This window comes from Podarcis vaucheri (genome assembly GCF_965113315.1).
Source record: "Podarcis vaucheri genome assembly, chromosome: 2".
Taxonomy (NCBI): Eukaryota; Metazoa; Chordata; class Lepidosauria; order Squamata; family Lacertidae; genus Podarcis; species Podarcis vaucheri.
This window is the reverse complement of record NC_138760.1, coordinates 129,047,976-129,065,558: the sequence shown is the minus strand read 5'-3', so window position 1 is coordinate 129,065,558 and position 17,583 is coordinate 129,047,976. Positions and strand designations below refer to the sequence as shown.

The 17,583-nt window shown below is 42.5% G+C and overlaps 1 protein-coding gene across 7 annotated transcripts; it reads left to right on the top strand.

The window, feature by feature from the left end:
* Position 1: 1 nt before the first annotated feature.
* LOC309527426 (uncharacterized protein) lies at positions 2-10,322 on the top strand. Of its 7 annotated transcripts, none has more exons than XM_082214282.1 (4): positions 252-351; positions 4,538-4,757; positions 4,899-5,035; positions 9,008-10,322. In XM_082214282.1, exons 3-4 carry the CDS (start codon positions 5,002-5,004, stop codon positions 9,865-9,867), a joined length of 894 nt encoding a protein of 297 aa, XP_082070408.1. In that variant the 5' UTR covers positions 252-351; positions 4,538-4,757; positions 4,899-5,001; the 3' UTR covers positions 9,868-10,322. The 7 variants fall into 7 exon arrangements, 6 of the variants coding, with proteins under 6 accessions (XP_082070407.1, XP_082070408.1, XP_082070410.1 ...); XM_082214283.1 differs by lacking the exon at positions 252-351 and adding an exon at positions 1,008-1,482; XR_014217208.1 differs by lacking the exons at positions 4,538-4,757; positions 9,008-10,322 and adding an exon at positions 6,829-7,729 and having other exon boundaries at positions 2-351.
* The last annotated feature ends 7,261 nt before the right edge of the window (positions 10,323-17,583 follow it).

Below are 17,583 nucleotides of genomic sequence, written 5' to 3'. Positions count from 1 at the left end.
GGGAGAGAGGGGTGTCCCCCCTTGCAAAAGGGAAGAAAGAGGGTGGGGATCCGGGAGACCCCGGCCCCACAAATCCCGCAGCCCCTTCCCTCGGAGCTGAGGACCAAGCGGAGGAAAAGCTTGCAAAAGGAGGAGGAGGAGGAGGAACCTTCAGGCTTGCAGAGGGTGTTGGCTCAACTCCTGCCACTCAGTCCTCCGGGGTGAGGGGGGCAAAGGAACCGAGCCCTGGTTCCTAGAGAGGCAGGAAGCTGTCGTCAAAGTCAGGGAGGCTGGCATTCCCTCCATGCCCCCCGGAAGAGATAGGCAATAGGCGAGGAGAGAAGGAGGCTGGACCGGGCAGAGGTCAAAGAGGTGACTACAGGGCGGGGTGGGTGTGCAAAGCATAGGGAGAAAGATTTGCTGGGGCGGGGGGGGGGGGAGGATTGAGAGGGGAAAGTCCCCCACCTCCTGCTCCAAAATAGGATGCTGGGTCCACATATATATTGGACTATTCCAACCTCTTTTCCTTAATGGCTCCTGTTGATGCTCAGGCTCCACAGAAAAAGCAATTTGGCTCCAGAAATTCATTTTGGTTCTGCAGATAAGATATTAGTATTATTATTATAATTATTATTATATTTATACCCTGCCCTCCCCGGCCAGAGCTGGGCTCAGGGCGGCTAACACCAGTAAAATTACAGTAAAATCATAATAGGGAAAAAACCCCAATTTAAAATACAATGGTACCTCGGGTTAAGAACTTAATTCGTTCCGGAGGTCTGTTCTTAACCTGAAACTGTTCTTAACCTGAAGCACCACTTTAGCTAATGGGGCATCCCGCTGCCTCCAGAGCTCGATTTCTGTTCTCATCCTGAAGCAAAGTTCTTAACCTGAGGTACTATTTCTGGGTTAGTGGAGTCTGTAACCTGAAGCGTATGTAACCTGAAGCATATGTAACCCGAGGTACCACTGTACAGGTTAAAATGCAGCCTCATTTAAAAAGTAGCCCACAGATCAAAGGGGAGGGAAACATAAAGGTCAGACTGAGTCCAAACCGAAGACCAGGAGGAACAGCTCCGTCTTGCAGGCCCTGCAGACAGATGTCAAGTCCCGCAGGGCCCTAGTCTCTAGTGACAGAGCGTTCCACCAAGTTGGGACCAGTACCGAAAAGGCCCTGGCCCTAGTTGCGAGCAATCTAACTGATAGAATTCTACAAGATGGGGTGTTTGTGTGTGAAAACAGCCCAGATCCATTGATTCCCAGATGGAGACGTCAGGCGCCAACCTGGCACCAAAGTATCTTCACTTTGCGCCATCCTTGGTGCCAGGATGGCACTCTCCACTTGGTCGCAAGTGGTTGAAAGCCAGGTGCAAAGTGTGCCTGGCACCTGGTTAATTTCAAACACTGGGAAGGGGCAGTCTCTCCTCCCCTGCCTCTGGTACACTGTTTTCCAGATCCCCCAGAGCGGATTTGGGCAGAGCACAAGGACAATGTGGGGAGAAGGTGAGAGAAGCCCCCTTGCGCTTGTACTGGTTTCTACTAGCGCAACTGGACAATAGATTGCCTCCCATATTTTTTTAAAGTTATGTCCTAGACTTGACAAAAAGGGTTCACTTACAAAGCCTTAAATTGTTGACAAGCTGGAGGAGAAGGAAATGCTTTGTGGAAGCAGGAAGTGGAGATGAGATGGAAGGGGAATTGAGATGGTTGGACCTTGCTGCATTGGCGAAGAAGGAAGAACCTTCCCAAGAATGCAGGACAGTCTAGAACTACTGTTTGATCGCGGGCCGTCCCTGGTCGATCTTAGGACCCTTAGCAATCTCTAAGCAAAAAATAAAATAAAGTTCAACAACTCTGGCTCTCTAAAAGAAGCCCAACAACTCTGGTCAGTCACAGTCTCTGGTATTATCTGAAGCTCACACCAATAACTAACTTAAAGGTAAAGGGAGCCCTGATCATTAGGTCTAGTCGTGACCAACTCTGGGGTTGCGACGCTCATCTCGCTTTATTGGCTGAGGGAGCTGGTATACAGCTTCTGGATCATGTGGCCACCATGACTAAGCTGCTTCTGCCGAACCAGAGCAGCGCACGGAAACGCTGTTTACCTTCCCGCAGAAGCGGTACCTATTTATCTACTTACACTTTGACGTGCTTTTTTTTTATAATCATATTTATTGAAATTTCCAATTATAACAGAATAAGAAAAATAGAAAAGATAGAATAAAGAAAGAAAAAAGAGAAACATGTTTAGACCATTCTTTTCATAACCTTCTTTCTGGGACTCCCTCCTTCCCCACCCGGCTGTATTCCCCTTTCCCTAAGTTGGTTCCACAAGCTCTCATTCCCAGTTTAAACCTAGTATATTTTACTCATAAGCCAATTTAAATTTACACAATCTTAACATCACTCCTCATCTTATAATAGAACAAGATTTTCCCCCCAAGATCATCTCTCATTTCCTTCCACGAGTTCTCCCTTTCTTAGAAAGAAAAAAAACAAAAACGTGTAAGATCAAAGTTATAAAGAATATACGATAGAAAATATAGAAAAGTTCAATAAGTTGGTTACATAGCCTTTGGATTCTAAGATTCCCCCTCCCTTCCCCGGTTTAGATTCCCCATGTCCATCTGTCTGTATGTTGTCGGCCTGGAGATCTTAAGTCCACAGCCAAATTTTTCTCAGTCCATCTTGCCGGTTTCTTTAGATTTGGTTGTTTTAATAATATTTAACTTCAAAAATCCAGTCTAATAGAGGCCTTTAATTTTACTTAATCATTTGTTGCTCCACCCGTTGTTCTTTCCGTGTCGTAGTTAGTTCTTTGCTCTTTTATTTCTTACTTTCTCAGGTTTCTATCTTGTTCAGCTGTTAAACCATTCTTGTTCCAAAATTTAGTGCCTCTATAGAGGTTTGTTATTCAGGGACATAGACTTACGTCCAGTTCCTTCCTTGCTTCAATAGAAGATTCTATTGTATTATGGTCACCTCTGTAGACAAAATAATGTTTCAGTTTTACAGCTTTCCCAGGAGATAAGACCTATACACATCCCAGAGTAATTTTCCACGTACGACACTTGTAATGTCCCAAAACCCCTCTAGGGGGATTGCAATAACTTTGTATCCTCTAATCCAAAAGTCAAATTGTTATTTCTTTTTCCCCGACAGTTTGTATCCATATTGTATCAAATTGTAACAAAATTAACCAGCAAAATACTTGTAACAAAGTCCTCTTTATATTCTCTAGCTTTGACAGCTCCTTTGACAGCTGTCAAATCCTCCGTCTCTCTTCGCCAGGCTCTCCGAATCACCCCGGTTCCCAGGGGGGGGTTGCCTTTTCCTCTCACCCTCAACTCTTCTCCTCCAGCACAATTCTTGTAGTTTCCCATCGTGGAGTTAATAATTGTCATCAATAAGCTTCTGAATCGATCTTGGTTTCCCAGTCCTTGTTTTAGCATGTTTACAATCAGGGGGGGGGGGACTGACTTCCTTTTTAGATCCCCCCCCGCTCGTACCGAATCCGAAAAAAATTTCCATTTTTTTCTCCTTTTGTACCCGGTTACCCAATTACTCACGGGTTGTCGCCAATTGTCCAAATTTCCAAAGGAAGAAGCCAGCGCTCTCCGTCGAATGGCATGCGGCTGCGCTCGGCAGGGGAAGCAGAAGACTCACAGCACCACGCCGCTCCCCGGCACCCGATCCGTAGCCTTTAAAAAGGCTCCTTCACGAGTCGGGAGGGCGCTAACGGTGCCAGCCGAGTCACCATGTCCACGGGCTCCGTGCCCGTGGTTTTTAAGGGTCCCTGCGTCGCCGGCGCGGTAGGACCCAGCCCCTGCCGAGCCGACTCCCTCCGGAGCTCGGAGAGAGTCCGCCATTCGGCGATGGCGCCAACCCGGAAGTCTTCACTTTGATGTGCTTTTGAACTGCTAGGTTGGCAGGAGCAGGGACCGAGCAACGGGAGCTCACCCCGTCGCGGGGATTTGAACCGCCAACCTTCTGATCGGCAAAGTCCTAGGCTCTGTGGTTTAACCCATAATACAGTGGTACCTCAGGTTAAGTACTTAATTCTTTCCGGAGGTCCATACTTAACCTGAAACTGTTCTTAATCTGAAGCACCACTTTAGCTAATGGGGCATCCTGCTGCCGCCGTGCCGCCAGAGCACGATTTCTGTTCTCATCCTGAAGCAAAGTTCTTAACCTAAAGCACTATTTCTGGGTTAGCGGAGTCTGTAACTTGAAGCGTACGTAACCTGAAACGTATGTAACCTGAGGTACCACTGTAACTAACTTAGTTGGTCTCTAAGGTGCTACTGGAAGGAATTTTTAAATTAAATTTATTTTATTTAGTCTCTTGGGAGTTGGACATGCCTAGCCTAGAATAAACAGGGGAGGGGTATGAAAGAGATTTAGGTCGTAGATGTTAAGGGAGGCCAACCACCCTGAAGTCACATGCCATCTATTTATTTATAGCAGTTACCCCAAAAATTGAGGCAGGTTTTGATATTTAAACTCCTGGAACCCCAAGCTGAACGAATTCTTCCCATGCCCTTTCTGTCCTCTGCAGGCAGTGCAGTGACCCCGCTTGTGAGCTACCCCTGCTTTCAAGTTCATTGTGAGAACCCCAGATGTAGCTGAGATTACATTTCCTTCTTCCGAACCTGGCACAATGGCCTCAGAGGCAATACCTGGGTCTTCTCTTCTCTTGGGTGGAGTAGAAACACCTACCAAGCATCTGCCTCAAGAAAGAGGCGGAGAATCAGTCTGCATGCCTCCCTCTCCGTTAGGTGATTCCTTGTTTTGCATTTGGCCTTGCAAGATGTCAAAATCACCTAATAAATGAAACCACACATATGACTACCCTGCTATTCCGCTTTCAAATTGGGAGAATCACACATTTTGGATAAATTGTTTTCTTCTTCTTCCAGGATCTGTTGACCGTCCAGGTTCTCTTGACCTTTGAGGAGGTGGCTGTGTTTTTCACAGTGGGCCCTGCTGGATCCCAGCCAAAGAGCTCTGCACAGGGAAGTCATGGAGGAAAATTATGAGACTGTTGCCTCTCTTGGTAAGGACATGCTGGTATTTGTTTGACTGGTAAATGTCAAAGGTATGAATTTAGTGCAGGTGACTCCCCACTTCTATGGGGTTTATATTCCCTGGTACCACACATATATGTGAAATCGTGTATAGCGTTGGGTTCAAAGAGACTGATTTGGAATGTTACAGATAGGTAGCCGTTGCCAGATCCTTCTATATAGTGAGAAGGTGGGGAGGGGTATTACTCAGAAGGGTGGTGGGAATGGGAGATTGGCAGATAGCTGAGATGAGTCGCCTGTTGACGACTCTTAACGACTGTAATAGGTCTTACAGGAAAAGGCAAGGGGTGAGAAGGTGAAAAATGGCTTAGTCATGTATAATGAGATAAGAATCCAATGTCTTTGTTCAAACCAGGTCTCTCCATGGTTTTAAGTTTGGTAATGAGTTGCAATTCAGCAGCTTCTCTTTCCAGTCTATTTCTGAAATTCCTTTGTAGTAAAACAGCTACTTTGAGATCTTGTATAGAATGTCCTGGGAGACTGAAGTGTTCTCCTACTGGTTTCTCTGTTTTGTGATTCTTGATGTCAGATTTATGTCCGTTTATTCTTTGGCGTAAGGTTTGGCCTGTTTGTCCAATATAGAGAGCTGAAGGACACTGTTGGCATTTGATGGCTATCTCAGCTTTCTGCCAATCTCCCATTCCCACCACCCTTCTGAGTAATACCCCTCCCCACCTTCTCACTATATAAAAGGATCTGGCAACTTCTGTTTCAGTGTATCTAAAGAAGTGTGCATGCACACGAAAGCTCATACCAAGAACTAACTTAGTTGGTCTTTAAGGTGCTACTGGAAGGATTTTTTTTTTTTTTTGAATGGAAATGTTTTATTGAATATATGAAAACTGACCGTATACATTTATAATTAGCAGGATTAAAGTAAAAATGCAGTGAGTTAAGCTATACAGTAGTACCTCGGGTTACAGATGCTACAGGTTACAGACGCTTCAGGTTACAAACTCCGCTAACCCAGAATTAGTACCTTGGGTTAAGAACTTTGCTTCAGGATGAGAATAGAAATCGTGCGGCGGCAGTGGGAGGCCCCATTAGCTGAAGTGGTCCTTCAGGTTAAGAACAGTTTCAGGTTAAGAACGGACCTCCGGAACGAATTAAGTTCTTAACCCGAGGTACCACTGTATAGAATTATAGTATAATTATAATATAATTATCTTATTGACTTGAAGAGGATCTGCAAAGAGGAGTGGGACAAAATACCTCCTGAGATGTGTACAAACCTGGTGGCCACCGACAAGAAACGTCTGACCTCTGCAATTGCCAACAAGGGTTTTGCCACCAAGTACTAAGTCATCTTTTGCAAAGGGATCAAATACTTATTTCACTCATTATAATGCACATCAATCTCTGGCTTTTGTCTTCTGGGTTTCTGGGGGTTTTCCTGTTGTTATTTTGTCTCTCACAGCTACAATAAACCTACCATTAAAATTATGGACTGGTCGGTTCTTCGTCAGAGAGCAAACGCGCAAATTTAGCAAATACTTCCCCCCCCCCCTCACTGTAAGTTCTGCAGTATAACCCCCAGGAGATGGTTCAAGCCAAGCTCCATATCCAGTGAGTGGGCTCATATTTACAAGTACAAGGCTAAACCTCCTTGGGATCACACAGCTGTCTCCTTTTTCTCTGGCGCAGAAGTTACAAAATCAGAACAACTCTACTCATTATCCTTGAGGTCATAGAAATGACTCAGTCTGAAGTGGCTGAATATTTTGTGGTCAAAAGTTGCCAGGCTTGTCTGTTTCCTTCACAGAATCAGCCCTGAATTACTGTTCAGAAAATCCCAAAGAAGCAGAAAGTGCAGCAGATAAATGCTTGGCTGTGTTGTGGAGCTCCTTTTGGTCTGGGAGTGCTAAGAGTTTGTCCATTCCTGTGTAAAATCATCTGGGGCAAGGGGTGAGTGGGATTTGACCCATCAGGATGCAAGTTCTCCTGGTTGACATCTTCAAGGGTTTATAAAAGAGAATGGACAAATTCATGTAAGATCTGAATGCAAGTACAGTGGTACCATAGTCCTCAAACTTAATCCGTTCCGGAATTCGGTTCCAAAACCAAAGCGTTCCAAAACCAAGGCATGCTTTCCCATAGAAAGTAATGCAAAATGGATTAATCCGTTCCAGACTTTTAAAAACAACCCCTAAAACAGCAATTTAACTACCAACATTAGAAGAATGGAGGATGAAATTGATGGACTACGCAGAATTAGACAAACTAACAGGAAGAATCCGAGACCGGCAGGACCAGAGGTTTACCGAAGACTGGACTAAATTTGCTGAGTATCTGAAAAGTATTTGTGATGATCAGATTATGTTTGTAGGACTACAAGAAGTTCTGTGAGGAGTAATTTAAGAAATATCGTAAAAATGGAAAGGGAGAAATGATTGGTTAGAAAAGGTAAAGGCAATATTAAGTTAAGAATTGCAAGAGGAATAATCAAGATGGAAGGCTATCAGAGATGCTGAAGGAAGTCCAAACAAGGACATATGTATAATAATTTGTGTGGTATGTCTTAAAAAATTTTGTATGCTAAAAAGAATAAAAAATATTATAAAAAAATAAAACAGCAATTTAACATGAATTTTGCTATCTAACGAGACCATTGATCCATAAAAGGAAAGCAATAAACAATGTACTGCAGTCACACATTCAATCAATCAATCAATCAATCAGTAGCTGAACTGGGTTCCACACAGTCACAAAAACAAAACAAAAAAGAACTGCAAAAACGCAAAATAAATAGCAAAGACAGACAGACCTCAACGTAACACTCAAAACAGGCGTGGCACTCAAATCGGAAGCATAACACTCAAATCGGAAGCATAACACTCAAATCGTCAGCGTAACACTCAAAACGGAGCACGTTCAGCTTCTGAAAAAAGTTCGCAAACCAGGACACACACTTCCGGGTTTGCAGTGTTTGGGTTCCAAGGCGTTTGAGAACCAAGGTACCACTGTAGTTCTGGTTGACATCTTCAGGAGTTTATAAAAGAAATTGGACAAAATCATGTAAGATCTTAATGGCTATTAGTTATGATGACTATGTGCTAAGCTCTGGAATCAAGGGAGCAGAAGAAGTCGTCTCCTGCTTTATGTTCTGCTAGCAGGGTAGGCTACTGTGGGGATCCTGCACTTGGTCTGATCCAGATGGGCTTTTGTTAAAAAGAGGAGGGATGGCTTCCACGTTCAATGTTTCCCTTCAATGTGGTAAGGTATACCCTAAATCAGTGTTTTTCAACCTTTTTTGGGCAAAGGCACACTTGTTTCATGAAAAAAATCACGAGGCACACCACCATTAGAAAATGTTAAAAAATTTAACTCTGTGCCTATATTGACTATATATAAAGTAATTCTCTTGAACAGGAATCAAATAAACACAAATCAAATAAACACAAACACTTAACATCAGTGGTGGGATTCAAAAATTTTAGTAACCAGTTCCGACATTCAAGCATGGTTTAATATTTTTTTCTTTAATGGCAAACAAAAACGTCGCGGACCGTTCTCTGCTAAGCGGGGATTGATCTGCTGAGCCGGCGGATGACAGCTCCGTCTCCGCACTGTGTGCGGAGAGGGAGATGTCAGAGCCCCGCTCCTCTCTATGGGGAATCGGATGAGAACGGACCGCCTGTCCGCTCTCATCCGATCCCATCCGATCTGATCCCCACCCAGGACGGATGGAAAATAGGGTGGACACAGTCCGGCGCCTGCCTAGTGGGCGAAAATGTGACATTATTTTTTTAAAAAATCTTTCGAATTTTTCAATTTTTCCCACGGCACACCAGACAACATCTCGCGGCACACTAGTGTGCCGCGGAACAGTGGTTGAAAAACACTGCCCTAAATTAAAATAGCTCGCTAGGCATCCAAAGTGCCCCTGAACTTTACTTAATATACATTGTGTTCATTATTTTCTTCTCCCTCCCCTCTACCAGATGATGAGCAGAACACTGGGAATTATAGAGTGCCACCTGTGGTGTCGTTGGAAACATCTGTGCGTGAAGCAGGAAGAGAAATGTCTGGGAAGCTAAGAGGACAAAAAAGGGACGAAGGAAAACAATCAAAGAATGGGAAGAAGAGATCTGCAGGTTCTCAGGGTATTGATGTCTGTAAATTCCTGATCCTACAAAAAGATCCCAAAGGAAACAACACAGGGGGAAATAGCTATAAATCAACATTAAAGACATGTAGCAGAACCCACACAGGGGCAAAGCCATTTAAATGCATGAAGTGTGGAAAGAGCTTCAGTAGGAGCTATAGCCTTACTTTGCATCGAAGAACCCACACAGGGGAGAAGCCCTTTAAATGCAAGGAGTGCGGAAAGAGCTTCAGTCAGAGCAGTAGCCTTAATACACATCAGAGAACACACACAGGAGAAAAACCATTCAAATGCATGGAATGTGGAAAGAGCTTCAGTGTTAGCAATAGGCTTTCTTTGCATCAAAGAACACACACAGGGGAGAAGCCATATACATGCGCCAAGTGCGGAAAGAGCTTCAGTGACAGCTGTAGCCTTAGTAGACACCAGAGAACACACACAGGGGAGAAACCATTCAAATGCATGGAATGTGGAAAGAGTTTCAGTGATAGCAATAATCTTTCCTTACATCAAAGAACACATACAGGAGAGAAACCATTTAAATGTAAGGAGTGTGGAAAGAGCTTCAGTGAGAACAGGACTCGTATTGTGCATGAAAGAATACACACGGGGGAGAAACCACTTAAATGCAAGGAGTGTGGAAAGCGCTTTCGGTCTCACAGTAACCTTACTGTACATCGAAAAACCCATATGTGAGAGAGGCCGTTCTGGATATAGCTTCCATAAAAGCTCAACAACGCCCTTTTTTTGGGTGCGATTTTGCCAAAAACTTTGGCCAAAAAGGAAAAAGGAAAGCTCAACAATGTTGCCCCAAAAAATCTCAACAACTTTCCTGTTCAGATTTTCACAGTTTGAAATATGGCAACCCTAGAGGGGCACAAATATCAGAGAGGTTTAAATGTATGCAATGTGGAAAGAGCTTTAATGTGAAGTGGTAACTTCACATTTAATTGCAGCTTAATAGAAAAGCTCAATTAATGCATGGAGTTTGGAAAGAGCTTCAGTTACAGTGGACTACCTACTGAATTTCAAATAACTCACACAAGGCAATTTGAGGGGTGATGTTAGAGTGGGTTTTAGGGTGCCACTTGAAGAAGGAGAGAGATCTGCGGGCAGGAGGCAATGTGATCAGGGAAAGGAGGGATAGTGAGAACAAGATTAACATGTGTTTCATGAAAACTGGTAGAAAACATTGTTAATGACCGGACTTCCGGAGGCGGCGCGAAGCAAGTAATGGCGGTCCTCTTTGCGCTGCGAAGAGGGGCTCCGCAGGAAAGGGTCGTTCGCTGCGGCAAAGCGACGACCCACTAAGAAAAACCACGAGCAGAGTGAGCTCGTGGCCGTGGGATCCGGCGGGCACCAAGAGCGACCCCCGAAACGAAGAAGGGACCCCGCAAGGGGTTCCGGAAGCGCGGAGGGGAAGCGGTGCTGTGGATTCATCGCTCTTTCTGCGGGAGTGAAGCCGCGCGGCTGTTACTGATGAGCGCCGACCTTTCTTCCTTCTACATTGGATTACAAATCAACTACTCGTGAGTAAGACTTACTCAAAATTGGATTACAAATTTATGAATTCGGCTGAAAGCGGGAGACGAGAAAAAGGAAGTCCGTCTCCCGACGATGCTTAGTGATCAAAGGCAAAGATCTGACAAGCTGGAAGCAGCACAGAGAGGTTTTAAAGTGAGAGACATCATACGTCCAGAGAAGTCGGAAATTGAAGGAGGCAAGTTACTCTTATTTTCTTGTTATTTTCTGTACCTTATCTGGGGACTTTCTCCTCTGCTAGACCTTTAAAAACTTTAAAGACTTTAAAACCCCCAGTCTCCGGACTTGCAGCGGGACAAAAGGCTACTTTGCGGATACATTTACAACCTGAAATGGATATTTAGAGGCATTACTGTTGGATACAATTAAACAATTGTACCTTGCACCTTTTAAGAAACTTGTGGCAACATTGTGAGAGCTCTGCCAGAGGGAAAAGGTCTTTTCCAAGGATTATTGTTAATTTACTTAACTGAAGGAACTTTAATGGCGACTGAAACTTTGTTTCTTCTTTCCTGAACTGTAACATCACTCCCTCTAGTGGAGTTTGGGATTTACAACTTTCTGGGAACCAACTTTGCTTTGTCTCTCTGTGGTTTGGTTGTTTATTCCAAGGCCTGTCTTTCTCATGAAACTTTTGACAGTTTGACCTTGAATCCTAAGACAGGTGTGGAATGAGTGACAGAGTGAAAACAAGAGCTGCGTCGAAGGCAGGGAAAGGCAAATTGACACAAACAACCCTGTTTTCTCAGGGACGTAGATCTTCGGTCCCTGCTGTTTTACAGACTGCACCCTCGCCAACAACTCCAGCTGAAGAAGCTGAACAATTAACAGGCGAGGATATGGCATCTGGAGGATCTAACACTTTGCTAGAGGAAATGCTACAACAATTCGCAATTTTGAATAAAAAAGTGGATGATCAAACTGCAAAAATTGACTTAGCCACATCCTCAATTACCAGACTTTCAGAACAGGTGGCTAAGCACTCACAAGATATTGGTAATCTAAACGACGTAACATCTGAAAATCGAAAATTGGCGGAGGCTGCGATTGGGAAAGCAGAGGCTGCAGCCAAAGGAGTGGAGGAACTGAAAGGAGAGGTAAGGCCGCTCCACAAATATATTACGGACCAGCAGGCCTACCTGTCTTTGGTGGAATTGCGAAACAGGGAAAATAATTTGAGATTACGCTCTATCCCAGAGATTGAGAAAGAGGATTTGACTGGTTTCTTAACGGCAGAATTTTCCAAATTCTGGGGTATAAATCAAGATACAGACTTCAAAATAACGACTGCATTTAGATTGGGAAGAGTTGCCGGGAAGGACAGGCCTAGAGACTGTTTGATTATTTTAAGGACTAAACAGGAGAGAGACAAGCTACTTGATTTACATTTCAACAAAGCACTTGTGATCCAGGACAGAAGAGCACAAATTTACAAGGATATTCCTAAACAATTACTGGATCTAAGAGCTAACTACACGGACCTAGCTGGACTTTTGAGAGGTAACGGAATACCTTACAGGTGGGAGTTTCCACAAGGTCTTTCGTTTAAATACAAAGGAAAGAAGATAAAAATCAAAACGAAAGAGGATAGCCAGAAGTTTCTACACGATCACGGAGAAGACTTACAGAAAGGAGCGGCAGCTATTTGGCCACCACCAGAGTCAGGAAAAGAGTTACCACCCTCGGATTCGGACAAAAAAGAAGATACCCAACAAGAGTAACAACAGATTGACACAAGATGTCTCTGCAGCTGTATAGTTGGAACATTAATGGCGCGAATTCCCCTGAAAAACGCAAAAGGATCTTCCATATTTTAAAGAAAGAGAATTTGGATATAATTTGTTTGCAAGAAACACATGTGACCAGGCTACACAGGAAGGTGTTAACAAATAAAAGATTAGGCCAAGAATTTATCTCATCAGACAGAGTAAAGAAGAGAGGCGTGGTGATTTACGCCAAAGAGAATCTTTCACCAAAATTTTTGTTTAAAGATGAACAAGGAAGAATCCTGGCTATTGAAATTTCGACCCAAGGAGAAAAAGTTTTGATATTGGGAATTTATGCACCAAATGAGGGGAAATCAGAATTCTATAAGAAGCTGCATGAGACATTATTGGACTATCTGGACTATTCCAACATCATTATGATGGGAGATATGAATGGGGTTGTCTCTACTTTGATGGATAAGTCACAGAATCAGAATTTGACTAAAGATGGAAGACTACCAAAAACTTTCTTTGAACTAACTGACAATATGGATTTAATCGATCTATGGAGGACGAGAAACCCCCTAGGTAAAGAAGGAACTTTCTTTTCTGAAGCCCACCTGTCATGGACAAGAATCGACCAAATTTGGACAACTAGAGGGCTGGCACCTAAGACTACAAAAATAGAAATCTGCCCAAAGACTTGCTCCGACCATAACGCTTTGAAAATGGAAATGAGATTTACTACTGCCGATTCCTTCAGATGGAAAATGAATGACAACCTGCTAAGAGATCAAGAGATTGTAAAGAAGGCCCAAAAAGCTTTAAAGGACTATTTTGAAATCAACTTAAATACCTCGGTGGAAAAAAGAACAATCTGGGACGCGAGTAAAGCTGTTATGAGAGGGTTTCTGATACAACAGAATACGATTAAGAAAAAACTCTGGAATGGTAAAAAAGACAAGATATTGGAGAAGATAAGAGACGGTGAGAAAAAATTAAGATTGAATCCAAAATCAAAAGAGACTCTAAGAGAAATTAAATTCCACCAGTCACAATATGCGCAACTGATCAACCAAGAAGTGGAATGGAGAATTAAACAAATGAAACAAAGATCATTTGAGTCGGCAAATAAATGTGGGAAACTGCTAGCTTGGCAGTTGAAAAAGAGACAAAAATTAAATTATGTTACCAATCTAGAAGTTGAAGGAAAGAACATCCAGAAACCCGGAGAAATTAGAAAGTGCTTCCAGAAATATTTTAAAAAACTATACACACAAGGATCCGAGGATGTAGCCGAGATAGAACAATTTTTGAAAGAAAATGGCCTTCCAGAACTATCTCAAGAGAAGAGATCAATCTTGAATTGCAAAATAACACAACAGGAAATTGAGGATGCCATTCAGAATATGCAGTTAGGCAAATCTCCAGGACCGGATGGACTCACCTCCAAGTATTATAGGACGTTAAAAGACTATTTGATACAACCACTAGAGGAGGTTTGTAACCAGATTATGGGGGGAGGGAAGGCACCAGATACGTGGAAAGAAGCATTCATCACACTGATACCTAAAGTGGAAACTGAAAAGACTCAACTTAAGAACTACCGCCCCATCTCACTCCTAAACGTGGATTACAAAATATTTGCGGATGTTTTGGCTAACAGATTTAAAAAAGTATTAAATGAAGTAATCCATAAGGACCAAGCAGGCTTTCTCCCAGGTAGACATCTGTTTGATAACACCAGGAATATTATCGATATTCTGGAACTTTTACAAACAAATATTAACACCAAAGCAGTGTTAATTTTTATTGATGCGGAGAAGGCCTTTGACAATATTTCTTGGAAATTTATGAAGAAAAACTTGGAAGGGATGGGAGTGGGAAGGGGGTTTGAGAATGGAATAGAGGCAATCTATTCTGAACAAAAAGCTAAGTTGATAGTGAACAATGTGGTGACAGAAGAACTTCATATTGAAAAAGGAACACGCCAGGGGTGCCCCCTATCCCCTTTATTGTTTATTTCAGTCCTGGAAGTTTTGCTGAACATGATAAGGGAGGATCGGCAGGTACAAGGAATACGGGTCGGAGCGAAACAATATAAACTGAAAGCATTTGCAGATGATCTGGTTTTAACACTACAGGAGCCAGAACCCAGTACAAAAAGAGTTTTGGATCTGATCCAGAAATTTGGTCGGGTGGCGGGTTTTAAGCTGAACAAGCAAAAAACTAAGGTGTTAGGGAAAAATCTGACGGCTATGGAAACAGAAGGGTTTCAGAAAGAGACAGAACTAAACATTGTTAAAAAAGTGAAATACCTGGGGGTGAATCTGTCTTCTAAGAATTTGAATTTATTTAAAGACAATTATGAGAAATGTTGGCTAGAAGTTAAAAAAGATTTAGAAATTTGGTCAAGACTGAAATTATCCTTGTTAGGCCGAATTGCAGCTATAAAGATGAACGTTTTGCCAAAGATGTTGTTTTTGTTTCAGGCCCTGCAGATTGTGGACAGAGTGGAATGCTTTGGAAAGTGGCAGAAGGATATTTCTAGGTTTGTCTGGCAGGGCAAAAAGCCCCGAATAAAGTTCAAAATATTAACTGATGCAAAAGAGAGAGGGGGGTTTGCCCTGCCGGACTTAAGGTTATATTATGAAGCGGCGGCCTTCTGCTGGATGAAAGATTGGATTTTACTAGAAAACACTGATGTCCTAGATCTGGAAGGCTTTAACAATTCGTTAGGTTGGCATGCGTATTTGTGGTATGACAAGGGTAAATCATATGGAATGTTTAAAAACCATATTGTCAGAAAAGCAATATATATGGTCTGGAAAAAATATAAAGACTTATTGGAGAGTAAAACTCCGAGGTGGATTTCACCAATAGAGGCCAAAGCTCGGAAAACAACCAATATGGAGGCATATTGGCCGAAATATTGGGAAATAATAGAAAATATTGGAGGTAATTGGAGACTGCAGAGGTTTGAAAAACTAAAGGATAAGGTGCAAAATTGGCTGCATTATGCCCAAATTAATGAGGTTTTTAAGTTAGACAAAAAAACAGGTTTCCAGGTGGAAAAATCGAAACTTGAGACAGAATTGCTTGAACCAAAGACCAAGTTATTATCGAGAATGTATAACTTGCTGCTTAAATGGAACACTCAGGATGAGACAGTTAAATCAGCAATGATAAAATGGGCCCAGGACATTGGTTATAATATTATGTCTGAAGACTGGGAAAGGTTATGGACCACCGGTATGAAATTTACTGCATGTAATGCTTTGAAAGAGAACATTATGAAGATGGTATACAGGTGGTACATGACCCCGGTTAAGCTAGCTAAGATTTACCATTTGTCCGATAACAAATGTTGGAAATGCAAGGAAGCTGAGGGGACATTCTTTCACCTCTGGTGGACTTGCCCAAGACTGAAGGCCTTCTGGGAAACGATCTACAATGAGTTAAAAAAGGTGTTTAAGTACACCTTTCCCAAGAAACCAGAGGCCTTCCTTCTGGGCATTGTCGGCCAGAAGGTGTTTAAAAAGGATAGAACTTTTTTTATGTACGCTACAACAGCAGCAAGAATTCTTATCGCCAAGCATTGGAAGACCCAAGATTTGCCCACACTGGAGGACTGGCACTCGCAATTGATGAACTACATGGAACTAGCCGAGATGACTGCAAGGATCCGGGACTTGGGAGAAGAAGCAATGGAGGAGGACTGGAAAAAATTTAAAGACTATTTGCAAAAGTATTATAAGTTATATGAAACATAAGATGTCGTATGATTGGGAATTTAGCTCCAGTAATGAAACTTGAATATTTATGAAATTTGATAAGATTTATGAAAGAACCAAGATTTAAATGGGTAAAAACGATATTATGGTATATTTTTAGAGTATATGGTGATCAAGAGATTTAAATCTAAATTGCAATTGAAAATATAAAGAAATACACGAAATAAGGGTATAATTTGCTGATAAATTTATTGTTAAGAATGCATTGTGCGGGGGACGGGGGAAGTCCAATGGAAATTTGAAATAAGTCATTGAAGTGGTCGTGTTTCTTTTCTTTTTTATTTCTTTTCTTCTTGTCTTTTCTTTTTATTCTTTGATTGTTCTGTTATTTCTGTAAAAAATGTAATAAAAATTATTATAAAAAAAAAAAGAAAACATTGTTAATGACCGAATTCCCTAATGTGTGGAAGAACAAGTCTTGGTGAAGCAGAACCAGTATGGTTCTGCAACAGTAAGTCCCCTCTCAGTAACCTTAAAGAATTATTTGAAAGCTTCAATAAACAAATGCAGGAAATAGAATACCTGGAAGTTAGGACAGTTAGGACAGCCGGAAATGTAGGAAGCTTTAACTAAAGGGTTTGTGGAAGCCAATCAAGGATTTAGCAATGGGAAACTATTGTACTTACTTTTAATCTTTTTATGTAATTGGGTCCTTGCCAGATATTTTCATATAGCTTCACAATTTATTTTCCCATACAAATCAATAAATCCCAATGTTATTTATGTATAAAGTGATTTTGATTTTCCTTTCAAATTCTCTGTGGATTATGCCTTCCTCTTCAATAAATTAAAATGAGTTCACTGTTGTCAGAGCTGCTCCCAGCTCACAGAGTCCCCTCTGGTCCCTTCTTCCTGGGGTGTCCCCCTAGGTGCCCCCCTTGCTCTGACCACTGGCGCTCCTTTCTGTGAATCTTCCGATTCACTGGAAAGACTCGGAGATCTCGGGCCGCCGTCATCGCTCATGTTTCCTTCGTATTCCTCCCCTTCGCTCTCCGTTTCCTCCCTTTCCTGTGCCTCAGCTCCTGAACCCCTGACAACTGTCTTCAGCTCCTGCATTTTAAATAAATGATCAAAATAGGCTTCAGCCTCCGGTCATATCTAGCTTCAACTTTCTTGCTCCTCTGGGGCAAATTGAGGACCACGCTTACATCTGGTAGTGAGGCAGGAGGGGAATGAGAACCAGGTTTTGCTAGCGGCCAGATAGCAAGTCTGGCTTCTCCAGGAAGCAGAGGGGTTTTGGAGAAAAGAGGCAGGACATTTGGGGAGTCACTGCTTGCAGAATGGACCGTCCTGGGCCAGACATGCCAATGGCCTGATTCACAAGAAGGCAACTTTGGACAATCATGTTTTTCAGAAGCAACCAATCCATG

Bases quoted from the DNA above. Each gene is read 5' to 3' on its own strand.
- LOC309527426 (XM_082214281.1), top strand. From the start codon at position 5,002: ATGGAGGAAAATTATGAGACTGTTGCCTCTCTTG. The intron at 5,036-9,007 runs GTAAGGACATGC...CCCCTCTACCAG, and splicing joins TGAGACTGTTGCCTCTCTTG to ATGATGAGCAGAACACTGGG.